This window comes from Scyliorhinus torazame, chromosome 21 (genome assembly GCF_047496885.1).
Source record: "Scyliorhinus torazame isolate Kashiwa2021f chromosome 21, sScyTor2.1, whole genome shotgun sequence".
NCBI classification, from domain to species: Eukaryota; Metazoa; Chordata; class Chondrichthyes; order Carcharhiniformes; family Scyliorhinidae; genus Scyliorhinus; species Scyliorhinus torazame.
In genome coordinates, this window is record NC_092727.1 from 12,323,665 (window position 1) to 12,343,113 (window position 19,449).

The 19,449-nt window shown below is 46.4% G+C and overlaps 1 protein-coding gene across 6 annotated transcripts in view; it reads left to right on the forward strand.

Moving 5' to 3' along the window:
* The window catches only part of LOC140398169 (centrosomal protein of 164 kDa-like), a 321,180-nt gene that overhangs the window by 247,066 nt on the left and 54,665 nt on the right, over positions 1 to 19,449 (forward strand). For all 6 annotated transcript variants that reach the window (XM_072486508.1, XM_072486509.1, XM_072486510.1 and 3 more), the window contains 4 exons: positions 5,841 to 5,918; positions 11,430 to 11,549; positions 15,188 to 15,310; positions 15,767 to 15,910. In XM_072486508.1, the coding sequence (XP_072342609.1) occupies positions 5,841 to 5,918; positions 11,430 to 11,549; positions 15,188 to 15,310; positions 15,767 to 15,910 (465 nt within the window). The remainder of the gene's footprint in view (positions 1 to 5,840; positions 5,919 to 11,429; positions 11,550 to 15,187; positions 15,311 to 15,766; positions 15,911 to 19,449) is intronic.

Consider the following 19,449-nt stretch of genomic DNA (forward strand, 5'->3'; position numbering starts at 1 on the left):
CTGAGTGCTGAATTTGGTGCATTTGAGTGCTATAGTGAAAGTTTGGTGACTGAGGGAGTTCGGTGAGGAGGGAGGAAGGTGCTCCATTCATTTTGTTTCCTACATTTCCGCAAAGAGCGAGAAGGGAGCCAGGAGTTTACAGAGAGTGCAACTGACTGGGAGCAGAGTCGGAGGGCGGAGGTCCAGTTGGTCCACAGGGCAGCTATATTCTGTAAGGTATGAGGGGATGGAGGCTAGGCCAGTTGCATGCTCCTCCTGTAGGATGTGGATGGTGAGGGATACCACCGGTGTCCCTGCTGACTATACCTGCGGGAAGTGCACCCAACTCCAGCTCCTCAAAGACTGTGTTAGGGAACTGGAGCTGGAGCTGGATGAACTTCAGATCATCCGGGAGGCAGAGGGGGTAATAGAGAAGAGTTACAGGGAGGTAACCACACCCAAAGTACAGGACAAGAGTAGCTGGGTTACAGTCAGGGGAAAGAAAACAAACCGGCAGAGAGTGCAGGGATCCCTCGTGGCCGTTCCCCTTCAAAACAAGTATACTGTTTTGGATGCTATTGGGGGGATGACCTACCGGGGGACGGCGCTAGCGGCCAAGTCTCTGGCACTGAGTCTAGCTCTGGGGCTCAGAAGGGAAGGGGGGAGAATAGAAAAGCAATAGTAACAGGGGATTCAATGGTTAGGGGAATAGATAGGAGATTCTGTGGTCGCGAGCGAGACTCCCGGAAGGTATGTTGCCTCCCGGGTGCCAGGGCCAGGGATGTCTCGGATCGTGTCTTCAGGATCCTTAAGGGGGAGGGGGAGCAGCCAGAAGTCGTGGTGCACATTGCTACCAACGACGTAGGTAGGAAAAGGGGTGTGGAGGTAATAAACGAGTTTAGGGAGTTACGCTGGAAGTTAAAAGCCAGGACAAACAGAGTTGTCATCTCTGGTTTGTTGCCGGTGCCACGTGATAGCGAGGCTAGGAATAGGGAGAGAGTGCAGTTGAACATGTGGCTGCAGGAATGGTGTAGGAGGGAGGGCTTCAGGTATTTGGATAATTGGAGCGCATTCTGGGGAAGGTGGGACCTGTACAAGCAGGACGGGTTGCATCTGAACCAGAGGGGCACCAATATCCTGGGAGGGAGGTTTTGTAGTGCTCTTTGGGAGGGTTTAAACTAATTTGGCAGGGGAATGGGAACCGGATTTGTAGTCCAGCAACTAAGGTAGCCGATATTCAGGATGCCAAAGCGTGTGGTGAGGCAGTGGGGAAGGGAACATTGACAAAGGAGAGTACTTGCAGGCACAGAGATGGGTTGAAGTGTGTTTACTTCAACGCAAGAAGCATCAGGAATAAGGTGGGTGAACTTAAGGCATGGATCGATACTTGGGACTACGATGTGGTGGCCATCACGGAAACTTGGATAGAAGAGGGGCAGAAATGGTTGTTGGAGGTCCCTGGTTATAGATGTTTCAATAAGATTAGGGAGGGTGGTAAAAGAGGTGGGGGGGGGTTGCATTGTTAATTAGAGATAGTATAACAGCTGCAGAAAGGCAGTTCGAGGAGTATCTGCCACTGAGGTAGTATGGGTTGAAGTCAGAAATAGGAAAGGAGCAGTCACCTTGTTGGGAGTTTTCTATAGGCCCCCAATAGTAGCAGAGATGTGGAGGAACAGATTGGGAAACAGATTTTGGAAAGGTGCAGAAGTCACAGGGTAGTAGTCATGGGTGACTTCAACTTCCCAAATATTGAGTGGAAACTCTTTAGATTAAATAATTTGGATGGGGTGGTGTTTGTGCAGTGTGTCCAGGAAGCTTTTCCAACACAGTACGTAGATTGTCCGACCAGAGGGGAGGCCATATTGGATTTGGTACTTGGTAATGAACCAGGGTAAGTGTTGGATTTGTTAGTGGGGGAGCATTTTGGAAATAGTGACCACAGTTCTGTGACTTTCACTTTAGTAATGGAGAGGGATAGGTGCGTGCAACAGGGCAAGGTTTACAATTGGGGGAAGGGTAAATACGATGTTGTCAGACAAGAATTGAAGTGCATAAGTTGGGAACATAGGCTGTCAGGGAAGGACACAAGTGAAATGTAGAACTTGTTCAAGGAACAGGTGCTACGTGTCCTTGATATGTATGTCCGTGTCAGGCAGGGAAGAGATGGTCGAGTGAGGGAACTATGGTTGACGAGAGGTTGAATGTCTTGTTGAGAGGAAGAAGGAGACTTATGTAAGGCTGAGGAAACAAGGTTCAGACAGGGCGTTGGAGGGATACAAGATAGCCAGGAGCGAACTGAAGAAAGGGATTAGGAGAGCTAAGAGAGGGCATGAACAATCTTTGGTGGGTAGGATCAAGGAAAATCCCAAGGCCTTTTACACATATGTGAGAAATATGAGAATGACTAGAGCGAGGGTGGGTCCGATCAAGGACAGTAGCGGGAGATTGTGTATTGAGTCTGAAGAGGTAGGAGATGTGTTGAACGAGTTCTTTTCTTCAGTATTTACAAATGAGAGAGGCCATATTGTTGGAGAGGACAGTGTGAAACAGACTGGTAAGCTCGAGGAAATACTTGTTAGGAAGGAAGATGTTTTGGGCATATTGAAAAACTTGAGGATAGACAGGTCCCCCGGGCCTGATGGGATATATGGGAAGCAAGAGATGAAATTGCAGAGCAGTTGGCAATGATCTTTTCGTCCTCACTGTCAACAGGGGTACCAGGGGATTGGAGAGTGGTGAATGTCGGGCATCTGTTCAAAAAAGGGAATAGGGATAACCCTGGGAATGACAGGCCAGTTAGTCTTACTTCGGTGGTAGGCAAAGTAATGGAAAGGGTACTGAGGGATAGGATTTCTGAGCATCTGGAAAGACACTGCTTGATTAGGGATAGTCAGCATGGATTTGTGAGAGGTAGTTGTGAGAGAAAGTATGGAGGCATGGGATAGTGGGAAATTTGGCCAGTTGGATAACGAACTGGCTAACCGATCGAAGTCAGAGAGTGGTGGTGGATGGCAAATATTCAGCCTGGATCCCAGTTACCAGTGGCGTACCGCAGGGATCAGTTCTGGGTCCTCTGCTGTTTGTGATTTTCATTAATGACTTGGATGAGGGAGTTGAAGGGTGGGCCAGTAAATTTGCAGATGATACGAAGATTGGTGGAGTTGTGGATAGTAAGGAGGGCTGTTGTCGGCTGCAAAGAGACATAGATAGGATGCAGAGCTGGTCTGAGAAATGGCAGATGGAGTTTAACCCTGAAAAGTGTGAGGTTGTCCATTTTGGAAGGACAATAATGAATGCGGAATACAGGGTTAACGGTAGGTTTCTTGGCAATGTGGAGGAGCAGAGAGATCTTGGGGTCTATGTTCATACATCTTTGAAAGTTGCCACTCAAGTGGATAGAGCTGTGAAGAAGGCCTGTGGTGTGCTAGAGTTCATTAACAGAGGGATTGAATTTAAGAGCCGTGAGGTGATGATGCAGCTGTACAAAACCTTGATAAGGCCACATTTGGAGTACTGTGTACAGTTCTGGTCGCCTCATTTTAGGAAGGATGTGGAAGCTTTGGAAAAGGTGCAAAGGAGATTTACCAGGATGTTGCCTGGAATGGAGAGTAGGTCTTACGAGGAAAGGTTGAGGGTGCTAGGCCTTTTCTCATTAGAACGGAGAAGGATGCGGGACGTCTTGATAGAGGTTTATAAGATGATCAGGGGAATAGATAGAGTAGACAGTCAGAGACTTTTTCCCCGGGTGGAACAAACCATTACAAGGGGACATAAATTTAAGGTGAATGGTGGAAGATATAGGGGGGATGTCAGAGGTAGATTCTTTACCCAGAGAGTAGTGGGTGCATGAAATGCACTGCCTGTGGAAGTAGTTGAGTTGGAAACATTAGGGACCTTCAAGCAGCTATTGGATAGGTACATGGATCACGGTAGAATGATATAGTGTAGATTAATTTGTTCTTAAGGACATCACGGTAGCATTGTGGATAGCACATTTGTTTCACAGCTCCAGGTTCGATTCCGGCTTATGTCACTGTCTGTGCGGAGTCTGCACGTCCTCCCCGTGTGTGCGTGGGTTTCCTCCGGGTGCTACGGTTTCCTCCCACAGTCCAAAGATGTGCAGGTTAGGTCGATTGACCATGATAAATTGCCCATAGTGTCCAAAATTGCCCTTTGTGTTGGGTGGGGTTACTGGGTTATGGGGATAGGGTGGAGGTGTTGACCTTGGGTGGGGTGCTCTTTCCAAGAGCCGGTGCAGACTCGATGGGCCGAATGGCCTCCTTCTGCACTGTAAATTCTATGATAATGTATGATTAATCTAGGACAAAGGTTCGGCACAACATCGTGGGCTGAAGGGCCTGTTCTCTGCTGTATTTTTCTATGTTCTATGTTCTATATCTGTTCAGGTGTAGAGAAATTGGATGTCCATAGTGAAGTGAAGGCAGTTAGGGCCAGGAAACTGGAAATTGTTGATGTGGCGTAGGGCATCAGGGGAATTGTGAATGTAGATAGGAAGAGACTGGACAAGAGGAGAGAGAATGGAATAGGGATAGGAAGAAATAGGTTCCGTGAGGCAGAACAGGCTAGCACGATGGGTCTTCCAGCACAGCCCTGTTTGTGGATTTTGGGAAGGCGATTAAAAGGGGCTGTGTGAGATTGGCGGATAATGAGGTTGAGAGTTGTGTTGGGAAGATCTCCAGAGTAGATGAGATCAGTGACAGTCTTGGATGCAATGGCTTAATGTCCAGTGGTGGGGTCATGGTCCGTGGGGGGAGAGAGAGAGAGAGAGAAGTGTCTGAGAGTTGATGCGCAGACTTTTCAAGGTAAAAGTCAGTGCGCCTGACAACAACAGCACCGTCCTTGCCAGCAGGTTTGATACAGAGTTAGGATTGGACCTGAGAGAATGGAGTGCAGCACGTTCAGAAGGAGTGGTTGAAAGAGGAAGAGAAATTATGATGGCCGATGTTACGCCGACAATTCTCAATGAAAACATCAAGGCAGGTGGGGGGCCAATGGGAGGGGTCCAGACAGAAGGAGAATACTGGAGCCGAGTGAAAGGATCTGTTGATTACATGGAGACAATGGCAACAAAAGAAGAGTTCACCATTGTGCCGAGCTCAAAATTCATTAAGGTGAGGAAATAAGGAGATGAAACTGAGTCCTTTGCTGAGTACAGTGTCCAGCATCAGCGAGGGGAAGATCAGAGGGAATAATGAATACACAGCAAAGGCTGGGATGACGTGTGAAGAATCCCTGGTGGGTGTTGGGATCAGTAAGTTGTTCGAGCTTGCGTTCCTTGACACCTGAAAGGAAGACGGAACATTTCTTGTTACGGTGTTGGACGAGACAAAGAATGAAGTGGAACTGGGCCCTAAGGAGGAAAATGTACACATATTGTGCCTGTTTCAGCAAAACATAATAAGTCACAGCCATTCACTTGTTCACAATTCCTTGACTAATTCGAGTCAAGCTGCCTGGTTTAAATTTTGAGCAATGCTCTACAGTTAACTTCAGTCGCCATCAACTGGTGCATTCTCCATGGCAAATCCTCTACCAATCAGAGTCTAGTTGCCAACCAATCAGCACTCTATTCTCATTCAGTATACATTTCTTGTTTTTCCTGACGTTGATATTCTTGGGAATTGTCTTGATGGGTGCAAGATGAAAAGCTTCCGGGAAAAAATATTCAAGATCATTACCACAATTATTATCTAAGTCAATAGTAATAGTGTAGTTACAATCACAGCAACTTAACTTAAGGAATCCCTGGGTAGTGTCTTATAATTGTATATTCACACACACAAGATGGGATTTTCTTCTCCGCTGGTTGTTTAATTTTTATACCTTCACTTCCCCTGCAGGAACTGGAGGAGCTTGAGAACAAACATGCTCGTGACATTCAGGGACTGAAAGCAATAACTGAGGAAAAACATCAAGAAGTGAGTTATAAAAGAAAACATATTAAGAACTGCTACAATTTCAGAAAGGATCCACTTCTTTCCGTGGTGCGAATCCAATTCACAATGCAGGGCCAGCTGATGGGGAGGTTAATTGAATCAGAAAACCTGTCTTACACTAGCAGAGAAGAGTCTCTCCACATGAATCTTTACTTCATCCTGATCCAAGTTCTGCTGTACTTAAGTTGCCCTCCGAAGTAAACTCCAGGGTGACCAGATGGAGGGACACCCTGTGGTGCATCAAAAATAATGAGCTCATGAGCTGTTAGTATTCAGTGTACTTCATAGAACTTTTAAAAATCAGTTCTTGAACTTTAACATTTCTGCATTTGTTAATTATGTCTTTTATTTTGTTCTCTTCTGTTTGTACTTCTTTGCTGAGACACCTTATCTAAAGGCCTATGTTTTTTTGACTGTTTCCTCCATTGGTTATTCCCATGCCACACACCAATCTGAACCACATAGGCAGGGTGGGTAAAGAGGGGTATGGGCCAAATGCGGGCAAGTGGGACTAGCTTAGTGATAGAAACTGGGCGACATGGACAAGCTGGGCCGAAGGGCCTGTTTCCATGTTGTAAACATATATGAAGCTAAGTCAATCCTGTCCCTGCTCCACTTAAAATGGGTTCGTGGATGTGGTTAAAATTCACCTAGGGTAACAGATTATCCCACATTAACTCCCATCCCTTCCCCACTCCCATGGGGCATGGGGTGTGGCAAACCATTCTCTCTCTCTCTCTCTCTCTCTCTATCCCTCTCTCTCCCTCACTCTCTCACTGGTTCTCAGAAAGACACAGCTGAAATCAAAATTGCAGCAATGAATGCCCATCAATGCATTGATCCACCTTATGTGTCATACATGATTCTTGTACAGGGCAGCACGGTGGCGCAGTGGTAGCACTGCAGTCTCACGGCGCCGAAGTCCCAGGTTCGATCCCGGCTCTGGGTCACCGTATGGAGTTTGCACATTCTCCCCGTGTTTGTGTGGGTTTCGCCCCCACAACCCAAACATGTGCAAGGTAAGTGGATTGAACATGCTAAATTGCCCCTTAATTGGATAAAAATGAATTGGGTACTCAAAATTTTTTTATTTAAAAAAAATACATGATTCTTGTGCCATTCCTGGGTCTACATCATCACTGTATACATCTCTGGTATAGTTAGTTTCTCTCCCCTTCGAGTAAGTTGTTTGCTGGTTCAAGTCCCACTCTGGATATAATAATAATCTTTATTCTCACAAGTAGGCTTACATTAACAGTGCAATTAAGTTATTGTGAAAAGACCCTAGTTTCCACATTCCGGCACCGTTCGGCATCGTACACTGAGGAAGAATTCAGAATGTCCAATTCACCTAACAAGCACGTCTTTCGAGACTTGCGAGAGGAAACCGGAGCAGCCGGAGGAAACCCACGGAGACACAGGGAGACCGTGCAGACTCCGCACAGACAGTGACCCAAGCCAGGAATCGAACCAGGGACCCTTGTGCTGTGAAGCAATGTGCTACCGTGCCACCCACCTTATTGAGCATAAAATCTAGGCTAACACTTCAGTGCAGTAATGAATGCATAGTGCATTGTCCAGGAGGTACCTTCTTTCAGCTGAGAGGTTAAACCAAACCCTACCTGCTCTCACAGATGTATGTCAAAGACCAAATGGTATTTTCTTTTAGGAAGAACTGAGAAGTTTCCCCTGGAGATCTGTCCAATATTTATTTATTTCTGGATGCTCAGCTAAGTCTCATTAGGAATTCTTGGCGAAGAGCCTGGACATCGATTAGAGTACTGAAATGCCTGAGACCCAGGGAAAACATTGGTTGATTGACAGCTTTAGGTCTCTGATCTATGCTGTCAACTGCACAATGTTTACTTATACAAAGTAAAGAGGTTTCAAGTGTTTGCAGTTTCACCTAGTGATGCTTTAAATGGTCTGGATGATTGACACTTTAATTGGCCCGGAGTAGAAAGGAATTTTTTTTGAGGAATGTGAAAGTTATCAATGAAAGACCATTTTTAAAAGCATTTTTTTTACACATCCTATTGTCAGTATAGGGTCTATAGGTTCAAAGCAGCAATGTTTATCAAACTTTTTTTCCGGGGACCAATTTTTACCAACCGGCCAACCTTCGGGACCCAACCCGGCCGACCTACACAACCCATGCCGGCCGACCTACTCGACCCCTGCTGGCCGACCTTCGCAGCCGACGCCGGCCGACCTTCGCGACCCATGCCGGCTGGCCTTCGTGGCCCATGCCGGCCGACCTTTGCGACCCACACCAGCCGACCTTCGCGGCCTACGCCGGCTGACCTGCGCGACCCACCATTTTCTCTTACCTTGTTTGCTGCTGACAAAAATTCAGGAAATGGCTTTGGGTCCCTTTGACCCTCTTACACGCTCCTCCAACGGAACCTGTTGGATGAAGGTGAAGCCATCCAATGTCGGAAAGTATGGAGTCTTCATCTGTCCAAAATTCTGAATTTTTTTCTTGTAAAAGTTTATCAAATAAAGCCCCCCCGAACTTGTAACAAAAAATAAAATTAAGATGAACAAAATAAATGATAAAAATAAAATGAATAACATAAATGAATAAAACCCCCCCCCGAACTTGTTAAACAAAAAGCTGCGACTGTTTAAAAAAAATGCGGCCGTGCTGCGCATGCGTGCCAGATCATCGGCACGCATGCACAGTCCGGCCACATTTTTTTTAACATGTTAGGGCCATTTTGAAGGCCGCTTGCAGCCGGCGATATTAACTGCCGACTGCTGCGACTGTTGCGCGCAGATTTGCGCGATCGGGAGCGCTGCAACGGACGGCTCCGCGACCCTCCCAACACCCACCCGCGGGTCACGCCCCGAGTTTGACAATGCCTGCTATACAGTGAACAGAGGGTGAATGGATATGGAAATGCAATAACTTGTCATGAGGAGCCTTAGGGTTAGGGACAGAGTGGTGGAGCATACTTTGCCATGGGAGGCATGAAGGGCCAGAGAGGGTTAGTGGGAGGGCATGAGTTCGCATGGGTGGGGCATGGGGAGTGTTGGGTGTGGACTAAATTGTCTTCTTTCATGCGAAACTGGTTCATAGTTCCACAGCACTGAGGCGGGGGGAGGGTGCGTTTTAAACAGCTCGCCTCTGCACCGGGTAACCCCTGTGACTGCGTATCAACTCTTTCCCAGGTCGTTTGGCCTGACTGCAGTCCCCATCCGTCCCCCATAATAAAAATCTTTTCTTTCATGGCACTTTCTCCCAAGGTGGAAAATGCCTGGAATTTTCTGGACTCCTGTGACCTGCCTCGAGGATGAAAATCCGGCCCACAGAGTACAAAAGCAGGGAGAGTCTGGTAAACCTTTAGAAAACACTGGTTCGGCTGGAGTATTGGGTGGAATCTTCTTTCCTGCTGCTGCCGGGACCATTTCGTAGGCAGCAGAACTTAATCTGGAGTGAAGCCAAATATCAGATTGCCAATGGCGGGATCAACTGTAGGAATTTTATTGTGACTTTAAAAGTGGATCGAGCTTCCAGATAAACCATATTGGAAGCCCTTTTGCATGAATTAACATTCCATGCTTGCTCATTAAAAGGCCACCCTGTTGGAATTATGTTCCCCGCTAGCTAGAGATTAGAATGTCCACTTTTACAACTGTATACAAGTCCTGTGAACCTGCCGGGTTCCACTTCTTCCATAACTTTGAGATGAGTACAAGCTGCTTTCACCTTCTTGGAGACCACTCACACCTTGACACACAAAGCATGCCAAAACAACATGTTGGCCGGGGAGGTTAGGGTGGAGGGGTGGACATGGGGGGCATGGAAAGATGGGAAGAGTGCAGAGCATCTGGGGCAGGGTCTGTTTGGAGAAGTGGGGAGGCAGTGAGGGAATGCAAGGGTGCAGCGACGTGAGATGGAGGAAAGGGCCTTTTGTGATGTGTCTGAGGATCCCGTGGCTGGGTGAGGTTGAAGGGTTGGAGAGAGAGACGGTACTAGAGGAGGGTGGGGTGGTTTAATGCTTTTGCAAGTGGGGTCCTGGGATTTGAATTGAAAGTACTAGGCAGAGCAGGGAACAGTCACAGTCTTCAGGGTTACGGTGACAGGGTTGTGGAATTGTACGAGCTGAGTTGCTTTTTCAGAGATCTGGCATGGACATAAAGGGCTGAATGGCCTCCTTTCTATGTATACAAGACCAATTCAAGTGGTCAAATTAAGAATTTAGGTGGAATTTATTTAAACAGTAGTGAGAATGTGATGACCACGTAGAACATACAATATTAACACATTCAAGAAAGGTTTGCTGCATACAAGAGGCAGAGCAAATATAAGGAAATGAGTGCAGGATGGGATGATACATTAGCGTGGGAGGAGGTTCAGGTGAATTGTAAACAGGTATAGGCCAGTTGGGCAGAATGTCCTGTCTGTGTGCAATAGATACTATGTAAAATATGTCGAGTTACCCATTTTTGTTTGGGGTATTTTGCAGCAGACTGATGCAATGAAAATTATTTAAAGAGCTCGAGTTGGAGCATGACTGAATTGTCATTGTCTCTAAAATTTCAGTTTTGGCCTTTCTATGGCATCACCAAACATTTTTGATTTAGCAGTGAGTGTTGATGGGTTTGAGCAAATTGTTTTGGAAGGTTTGCTGACCCTCATGGTGTAAGGGAATTGAATCAACATGTCCTGTTCCAGCGCACCCTACCTTACTATCAATTCAGCTTCCCCATTTTGTTGGACTTATTCGCTCCTCCAAATTAAATTTCCCATTTATGTCATCCTCGTTCATTGTCAAATGCAGATACACAGAGAGGATCTGTAGCAAAGTGAGCAAATAGAATATGAGCACGGTAGCACAGTGGGTAGCTTCACAGCGCCAGGGTCCCAGGTTCGATTCCCGGCTTGGGTCACTGTCTGTGGAATCTGCACGTTCGCCCCGTATCTGCGTGGGTTTCCTCCAGTTTCCTCCCACATGTCCCAAAAGACGCGCTGTTAGGTAATTTGGACATTCTGAATTCTCCCTCTGTGTACCCGAATATGCGCCGGACTATGGCAACTAGGGGCTTTTCACAGCAACTTAATTGCAGTGTTAATGTAAGCCTATTTGTGACAATAAAGATTATTAAAAAAACAATAATAAGCAACGCTGAATATCACTGGTAGAGATGCAGTGACACTTTTGCATTGATAATTTATTGATGCCAGATGACCAGTAGCACCGTATCAATATAGTGGAAGTGAAAACCTCAATTCTGTTATTCGAGACCTAATTCTTTTTTTGGACTTTTCGATATCTGCGATTATATTGAGGTTTTGTTTTTTGATAAAAACAAAATCCAGCACTGTTGGCCTTCAAATAAAAGATGTTTGTGGGCTGTACAACTCCATTTGAATAGCACGGGACCATCTTTACAAAACTAACGATTTGAGAAAGTTAACCATAAACATCATTACACGAGAGGTTGAGAGGATGCTCCTGGAATAATTCATTCTGCTTCTCTCTCAAGCTACTTACCGGACTGCGGAAGCAGATGGCTGATGCCCACAGTATTGAGGAAGCTCAGCTCCAGCGAGACCTTCAGAAATCACAGAGGAAAATGCAACAAATTGCAGACTACGAACGAGAGGTGTGAAAACATGCATTCTCCAAATTCTTATTAAGGGGGATTCAGTAATATCTTGTACCTGAACTTGAGTATTTTCTGCATGAATCTAAGGATAAAAATGTCCCCCAAAATGCTCCTTTTTAAAAAAAATCTTCCATACAATAATGCAAACACTGTGCAATTATGCATTAAATGGATAACTGACTGCATTGTACAAGAACAAGTTGATTACTGCAGGCTGTAAAATAATATAAAGTGTGTATTGTGTAGCAGCAGATTCATTTGTATTATGTTGGATTATAAACAGGACTTAATAGGAATTGGTCATGTCCTCCGGGATAGTCCTTGCAGACCACATAAGCTTAATACAGGTCTGTCATTCTATGAGATGCACCACTGTAAAAGCACCCACCTTTTCTATGTGCACTTTGCGCATCAAAGTGCTGTACTCCCCTCTCACACCGAGAGATGCAAAAATAGCTTTAGGTCTCGATATCCTCGCTCTAACTGAAAGCCAAAGGGTATTGCCTGCATATCTCCCTCTAGTTGTGTGAGCCACAGATCTCCTAGGGAAATGCCAGACATCCAGAGTTGAGGCTGGAGAAACTGCAGACTAAGACATTCAACCGCTTGACCGCATTCTCCGCCGTCCACTCCTCAGTATCTTTCAATGATTTTGGACAGTTCTCAGATGCAAGCGCAACTACTCAAAATGGAGGCTATGTAATAGAAAATAAACACCGGCCGGGATTCTCCGCCGGCGTGATTCTCCGTTATGCCGGCGCCCGGGGGTTTCCTGACGGTGTGGGGCTGCCCCACAGTGGGAAACCCCGTTGATCGGCTGGCGTAACAGAGAATCCCGCTGGCCAGTCGGGGCAGAATGTGGTGCAGCGGGGCGGAGAATCCCACCCACCATCTTTTAGGTGTGGGACAAGAGACACGAACATAAATATTTTGTGGTACTGGCTTCCATGTCGCGAGGGTGCTTGAAGTATGGGTCAAATGATTTTTCTTTTTTTTTTTTAAACATTTAATTAAAGCATTTGTAAATGTTTAACAACGTCAGATGATTTTTCTAACGCATCCTGGAGGGCACTTAAAATGGACTTTCGGCCCCTTACCGGAGCACCCGGAGGAAACCCATGCAGACACGGGGAAAACGTACAAATGGTGAAATACATCTCCATGTCAAATTGTCCTGCGAAAGGGCGGCATGTGGCGCAGTGGATAGCACTGGGACTGCAGCGTTGAGGACCCGGGTTCGAATCCCGGCCCTGGGTCACTGTCCGTGTGGAATTTGCACGTTCTCCCCATGTCTGCGTGGGTTTCACCCCCACCACCCCAAGATGTGCAAGTTAGGTGGATTGGCCACGCTAAATTGCCCCTTAATTGGGAAAAAATAAATAAATAATTGGGTACTCTAGATTTAAAAAACAAAATTGTCCTCCTTACAAGCAGGTTAAATATGGTTTCTACCATGTCCCGATTGGTCACTTCAACGGCTTGTAAAAGACTTTGTACCACGTCGAATTTCATCCGGATCCCTCGAATAGGTACAGTGGGGTGGAGGCCCAGGGAAACAGGGCAAACACAATAAAAATGAATATCCTTGTCCAAATGCGCCACCTATTCCAGATGCCATCCAGATCTTTGACCTGGGCAGGTACATTGTCTTGGGTCCTCTAGGTTGTCACGAAGTTGCAAGCATTGGCCCAAGCACTTTCACGTGGGGATTTTAGAAAAGGTCTCGCAAAAGCAGATCCAAAGATCTTTCTGCAAAACTAATGCTATCAACTTCCTTGCACAACCACCACATGATAAGATGACAATAAATTTATCCTTTTCTAAAATTTAGGACTTTCTGATAACTCATTTAGAGATTGTCTACAGTGCAAAAGGGGGCCATCCGACCCATCGAGTCTGCATCGACCCTCTGAAAGAGCACCCTATCTAGGCACATGCCCTCACGCTATCCCTGTAACCCAGTAAACCCACCTAACCTTTGGAGACTAAGGGGCAATTTAGCATGGCCAGTCCTCCAAACCTGTACATCTTTGGACTGTGGGAGGAAACTGGAGCACCAGAAGAAACCCACGCAGAAATGGGGAAAACGTACAATCTCCACACAGTCACCCAAGCCTGGAATTGAACCCAGGTCCCTGGCGCTGTGAGGTAGCATTGCTAACCGATGTGCCACCATGTCAAATAAGCTCCTGTATTGATACACATTCTTTCCTAGTTTGAACTTGCATCCGGCAGAATAGTTTTACTCCTGAAGCTCTATTTGGGTAGAAATTGGAAGGTTATTTACTGTGTTAGGATCCAGCTATGTTATTATGGGACAGCCAGGTCCCAGAAAGGAACTCAACGGGACAGATCCTAACTTTTGTTTTTTTTTTGTTTTGAGATATGGACGAACAGTGTCGCAGAACTGCTGGTTAGCTTTTAAGAAAAGAATAAAACCTTTCTTAAACAAGAAAATATTAACTATAATACACTACTCCTTCACCACAGTTATACCTTCACAGATATATACAGATTTATAAAGTTAACACAAGTTACAAAATCTTAGACTCTAATATTCTCAGTAAGAAGACAGTCATTAAGTACACAGTCCTTGTAAACTAATAGGGAAAATGTGGTCAGACACACCACACTTTGAAATTGAGTGACAGATATCACCCAAACCAACTTCTGTGGATTTCTCATTAATCCCCCAGAAGCTTGTCACACTGTGATCCAGCCGGTGTCATTGGAACTCTGGCTTTCATATGAGAGTTTCCAATCACAGCTCTCGAAGAACATGCCTTGGAATCGTCTCCGAAACAACACTTTCTCTCTGATGGCTTCATCAAGGATCCACATCCAGGATTTCAACCTCTCCTTTCTGTATTCCTCTTCCCTGGAACGACATGTGCATTCAAGCTTCCACACAGTCTCTCAGCCACACCAATGAACACCACTGCCTCACAGACGATATTAAGGTGTCAACAACCTGTGAATCACAATGGATTTCTGGCTTCTCACTAGCTGATCTCTCGAGGACTATATCTTGCAGCCCTGTCTTTTACTGGTAGCCTCTCTCTCCGCTCCTTCCTTCAGTGAGCAGCATCTTGTTCAGATTCTGGTTCTTTGTCCCTGTTTCTTCAGTCTTCCCAGAGCATTCCTCTTTTCACTTCCCGGGTTTCTGAAGCTTTCTGTTCTGTAGCTTCCGGGACTTGCTTTCTGCATTCCTGTATTGTCCTGCCTGTACCGGCAGCTTCTGTGTAAAGCGTCTTGTTTCTGGGATGCAGACTGGACTCAAATGATTCTCTTTTCAGTATGGAAATTTGGTTTTTTTCAAAGACAGTAATTGGTTTTAAGCTGTAAAACCTAAATCACAATACAAGCAAAGTTTAAAGTGAAACTAAAACCTATAGACATTAGGCACCTTTGTTTAGCACAAGGCTTGGCACTCATACAGAAATCCAAATTAAGTTTAAACCTATGCCTTATTTCTAATCCACACGATACAAATATACATTACTTAAACCATCTCTATTTCCTAACAGGTACAAAAGGTTTACCTGCGCATCTTTCTATATAATGCATCTCATCAAACATAAAAATGAGGAATTCCTTGGTCACTAAATACTTTACACTTTTATTGTTGTTTATAGCTGAGTGATTTGCTGAAAGAAAAACGGGAGGAGGTAGAGAAAGATCATGAATGGAAAACGCAGCAGATTAAAGAAGAACATGAGCAAACTGTAGATAGAATTAGAGTGGAGTATGAAGAAGAGGTGAGTGAATAAGCTGAGCAAACCTTCTGCCTCTAGCGCACTACTGTACCCAGTTTGGATCACTTTGAAATTTGTATTTTTTTTACGTTTAACATGTGCAGGATTTGAGGTTTATCTATTTGAATTGAGAGTAAGTATCTATCCAGAGATTGGAATCGTAAGTTGTCCTTATCTCACTCATTATTTCTTAAATTCCTCAATGCCTGTGCTGGGAAGGAGGGAGTGCACAATTGTTCATCGGTAAATAGTTGTCTGGTTAAAGATGCTGCAAGCAGCCAAAGAGTAGCCATCAGTGTATGGATTAATTCACCATGGTCCTGCTCGGTTGCACTTGAATCCATTTTATTTCTCGACATAAAGATTGAAATGAAAAGATACTTGCATTCCAGCACCATATTTCCACATCCATCACTTTGCTTGTCCTGATTAATGTGTTCATTGATTGTCATTGTTCAGGAGCGACAGCAGAGAAGTAGACTCCTGAAGCAGCTGCAGGCAGAGCATGAGCGATTGACTCAGTTCCATGAGCGCGAGCTCTCGGAACTTCGTCAGGAGCTGGATCATCGCCTTGATGATTTACGGAAGTTTCATGGAGAGAAAGTAAGTGAAACAACAGCTATGTGCAAATAAATGCAAGGTGAAAAACATAGAGATTAAGTACTAGTACTGGACGTTTGCCTGGATGTCAGTACATTCCCCCCATTAACTCCACAAAACACCATTACACACTCCAGACATCAAGTGAACAATGACCCAACATTGCACTGCTGACAAGATAGGGTAGTTCCTGTACACTTGCATCAGCTGGATTTGCTTTAGGTTCATTTTAATTAGCTGAATGGCACGCCAAAATTTGTCCCGACAGTACTTTTTTATTTCAAAAAGAAAGAAGGTCATTCCTTTCGAATGCACATCGATACTCCAACCTTATTAACGCTGCTGTCACAATGTCAGTAAACTCTTTGTAACTAACTTTCCAATGCTCTGGCAGGAACATGGAGCCTTGGAGGCAGAGAATCGGATCCACCACCTACAGCTGTGGTCATGTATGATTTCTCAATGGGGCTGCGACGCTGAGGACCAGGGTTCGAATCCCGGCCCTGGGTCACTGTCTGTGTCTAGTTTGCACATTCTCCCCGTGTCTGCGTGGTTTACACCCCCACAACCCAAAAGATGTGCAGGTTAGGTGGATTGGCCACGCTAAATTGCCTTTTGGAAAAAAAAAAATTGGGTACTCCAAATTTTTTTTTTTTAAATGTATGATTTCTCAATCAATAATTTTAGAGCAAAATGGACCATGCTACCTGGTTGCACGGTATTTTATTTTTAAAATATTTTTTTTAAATTAAAGTTTTGCAAAGTTTTTCATAAAAATAGTAATAATCCTAACACAGCAAAATAGAGTGAACATTAACATAGTGCAAAAAGAGAATATACAATAGCAATTGACTAGACGTAACTCCACGCGCCTCAGTCTTCCCACGCCCTCCCAACCCAGCACTCATCCCACTCCCCCATGGGTCACTGCTGCTGCTGACGTTTTAATTTTCCCTGAGAAGTCATCGGACGGTATTATGCCCCCGCTCAACAGCAGCAGCTCTGTACACTTGGCAAAATTATTTACACGCATAAGTAGGCATCTGTTCGTGGTGTGTGTCGTCTTCTCCCAGACGAAGTTCGCTGCCGTTGTCGTCTCGTTCGCACTTCCGCTTCTGTGGCCCTCTCGTCTTCCCCGTTTTCTCTGTTCCTGTGGATGTAAAATTTGTTAACGTTTCCCTGCCTCCCCCTCCCTGGCTCTCCTCTATTGATCCCTGTCTCTTCCCTCGACCCCCCCCCCCCTCCCCACTTCTGCCCCACCCCCCCACCCTGTGGCTCGCCTTTCCTTCCTCTTCGATTTAGCTGTCTCACCCCCCCCCCCCCCTCTCCCGGTCTATCTCTCCCTCTCATGCTTTGGCTACTTTCCCCTGTTTCTTGGCTACCTGGCTATTCTTCTGCTTGTTTGTTGGCCACAAACAGGTCTCGGAACAATTGGGTGAATGGCTCCCACGTTCTGTGGAAGCCGTCGTCTGACCCTCAGATGGCAAATTTGATTTTCTCCATTTGGAGAGATTCCGAGAGGCCGGACAGCCAGTCTGCAGCTTTGGGTGGTGCTGCTGACCGCCAGCCGAACAGGATTCTACGGCGGGCGATCAGGGAGGCAAAGGCAAGGGCGTCCGCCCTCCCCAGGAATAGATCTGGCTGGTCTGAAACCCCGAAGACCGCCACTTTCGGGCATGGCTCCACCCTCACCCCTACCACCTTGGACATGGCCTCGAAGAAGGCTGTCCAGTACTCCACAAGCCTGGGGCAGGACCAGAACATGTGGGCGTGGTTGGCTCGGCCTCATTGGCACCTTTCACATCTGTCCTCCACCTCCGGGAAGAACCTACTCATACGTGTTCTTGTTAAGTGGGCTCTATGTACCACTTTTAGTTGCGTCAGGCTGAGCCTTGCGCACGTGGAGGTGGAGTTGACCCTATGCAGTGCTTCGCTCCAGAGTCCCCACCCTATTTTGATCCCCAGGTCCTCCTCCCACTTCATTCTTGTTGCGTCCAGTATGGTGTCGGCCCCTTCTACCAGTCAGTCATACATGTCACTACAGTTTCCTTTATCTAGTATGCTTGCGTCCAGTAACTCTTCCTGTAATGTCTGTCGTGGTGGTTGTGAGTATGTCCCTGTCTCCTTTTGTAGGAAGTTTTTTAGTTGCAGGTACCTTAGCTCTTTTCCTCTGGCTAGCTGGAATTTCTTTGTCAGTTCGCCCAGTGTTGCGATCTTGCCGTCCGTGTATAGGTCCCTGACTGTCAGTGTCCTTCTGTCCTGTCCCCACCTTCCATACGCACCCATTCGGCTTCTGGCTCCTTGATCCATCCCCTTATTCACTCGGCCGTCGCCGCCCAGTGATAAAGTTGTAGGTTTGGGAGGGCAATACGAACGCCATGATTAGTTCGTCTAGTGCTTTGAAAAAAGCCTTGGGGATGTAGATCGGGATGGATCTGAATGGAAAGAAGTACCTGGGCAGCACGTTCATTTTGATCGTCTGGACTCTCCCCGCGAGGGAGAGTGGGAGTGTGTTCCATCTGTGCAGATCCTTTTTTACTTCCTCTGTCAGACTGGTGAGGTTACATTTGTGGATCCCTTTCCAGTCATGGGCTATTTGGATCCCCAGGTAGCGGAATTTGTGTCGGGCTTGTTTAAGCGGCAGTCCCGTTGGGCTGCCCCACCTACTTGTGGGTGTACTGGGAAGATCTTGCTTTTGCTCGTGTTGAGTTTGTAGCCCGAGAAGGCGCCAAACTCTTTCAGGAGCGCGATGATTCCGTCCATGCTGCTCTGTGGATCCGAAATGTGGAGGAGCAGGTCATCTGCATAGAATGAGACTCTGTGCTCTCTGCCTCCCGTTCGGAACCCCCTCCAGCTTTTTGCTGCTCTGAGCGCGATTGCTAGTAGTTCGATTGCTAGAGCGAACAGCAACGGGGACAGTGGACATCCTTGTCTGGTGCCCCTATGCAGCTGGAAGTATTGGGAGTTGGTATTGTTGGTCCGTACGCTCGCCATGGGAGTGTTGTATAGGAACTTTACCCAGGAGGTGAACCCTGTTCCAAGCCCGAACCGCTCCAGTACCTCAGGTATTTCCATTCGACTGTCGAAGGCCTTTTCTGCATCTAGGGAGACGATCACCTCTGGTGTTCTCTCCCCGGAGGAGGTCATTATCACGTTCAGCAGGCGCCTGTCTACCTTTGACAAAGCCCGTCTGGTCCTCTGCGACCACCTCAGGTACACAGCCTTCTAACCTTTTGGCTAGGATTTTGGCCAGTATTTTGGCGTCTGCATTCAGCAGTGAGATGGGTCTGTATGACCCACATTCCGTTGGGTCTTTGTCTTTCTTAGGTATCAGCGAGATTGAGGCCTGTGCTAGCGTGGGCGGCAGTGTGCCCCTCGCTAGTGAGTCTGTGAACATCTCCCGCAGGTGCGGGGCCAGTGCTGTCGCAAATGTTTTGTAGAAGTCCGCCGGGAACCCGTCCGGTCCCGGCGCCTTCCCCGCCTGCATGGAGCTAATGCTGTCCATGATCTCTCCCAGTGCTAGTGGTGCTTCCAAGCCCCGT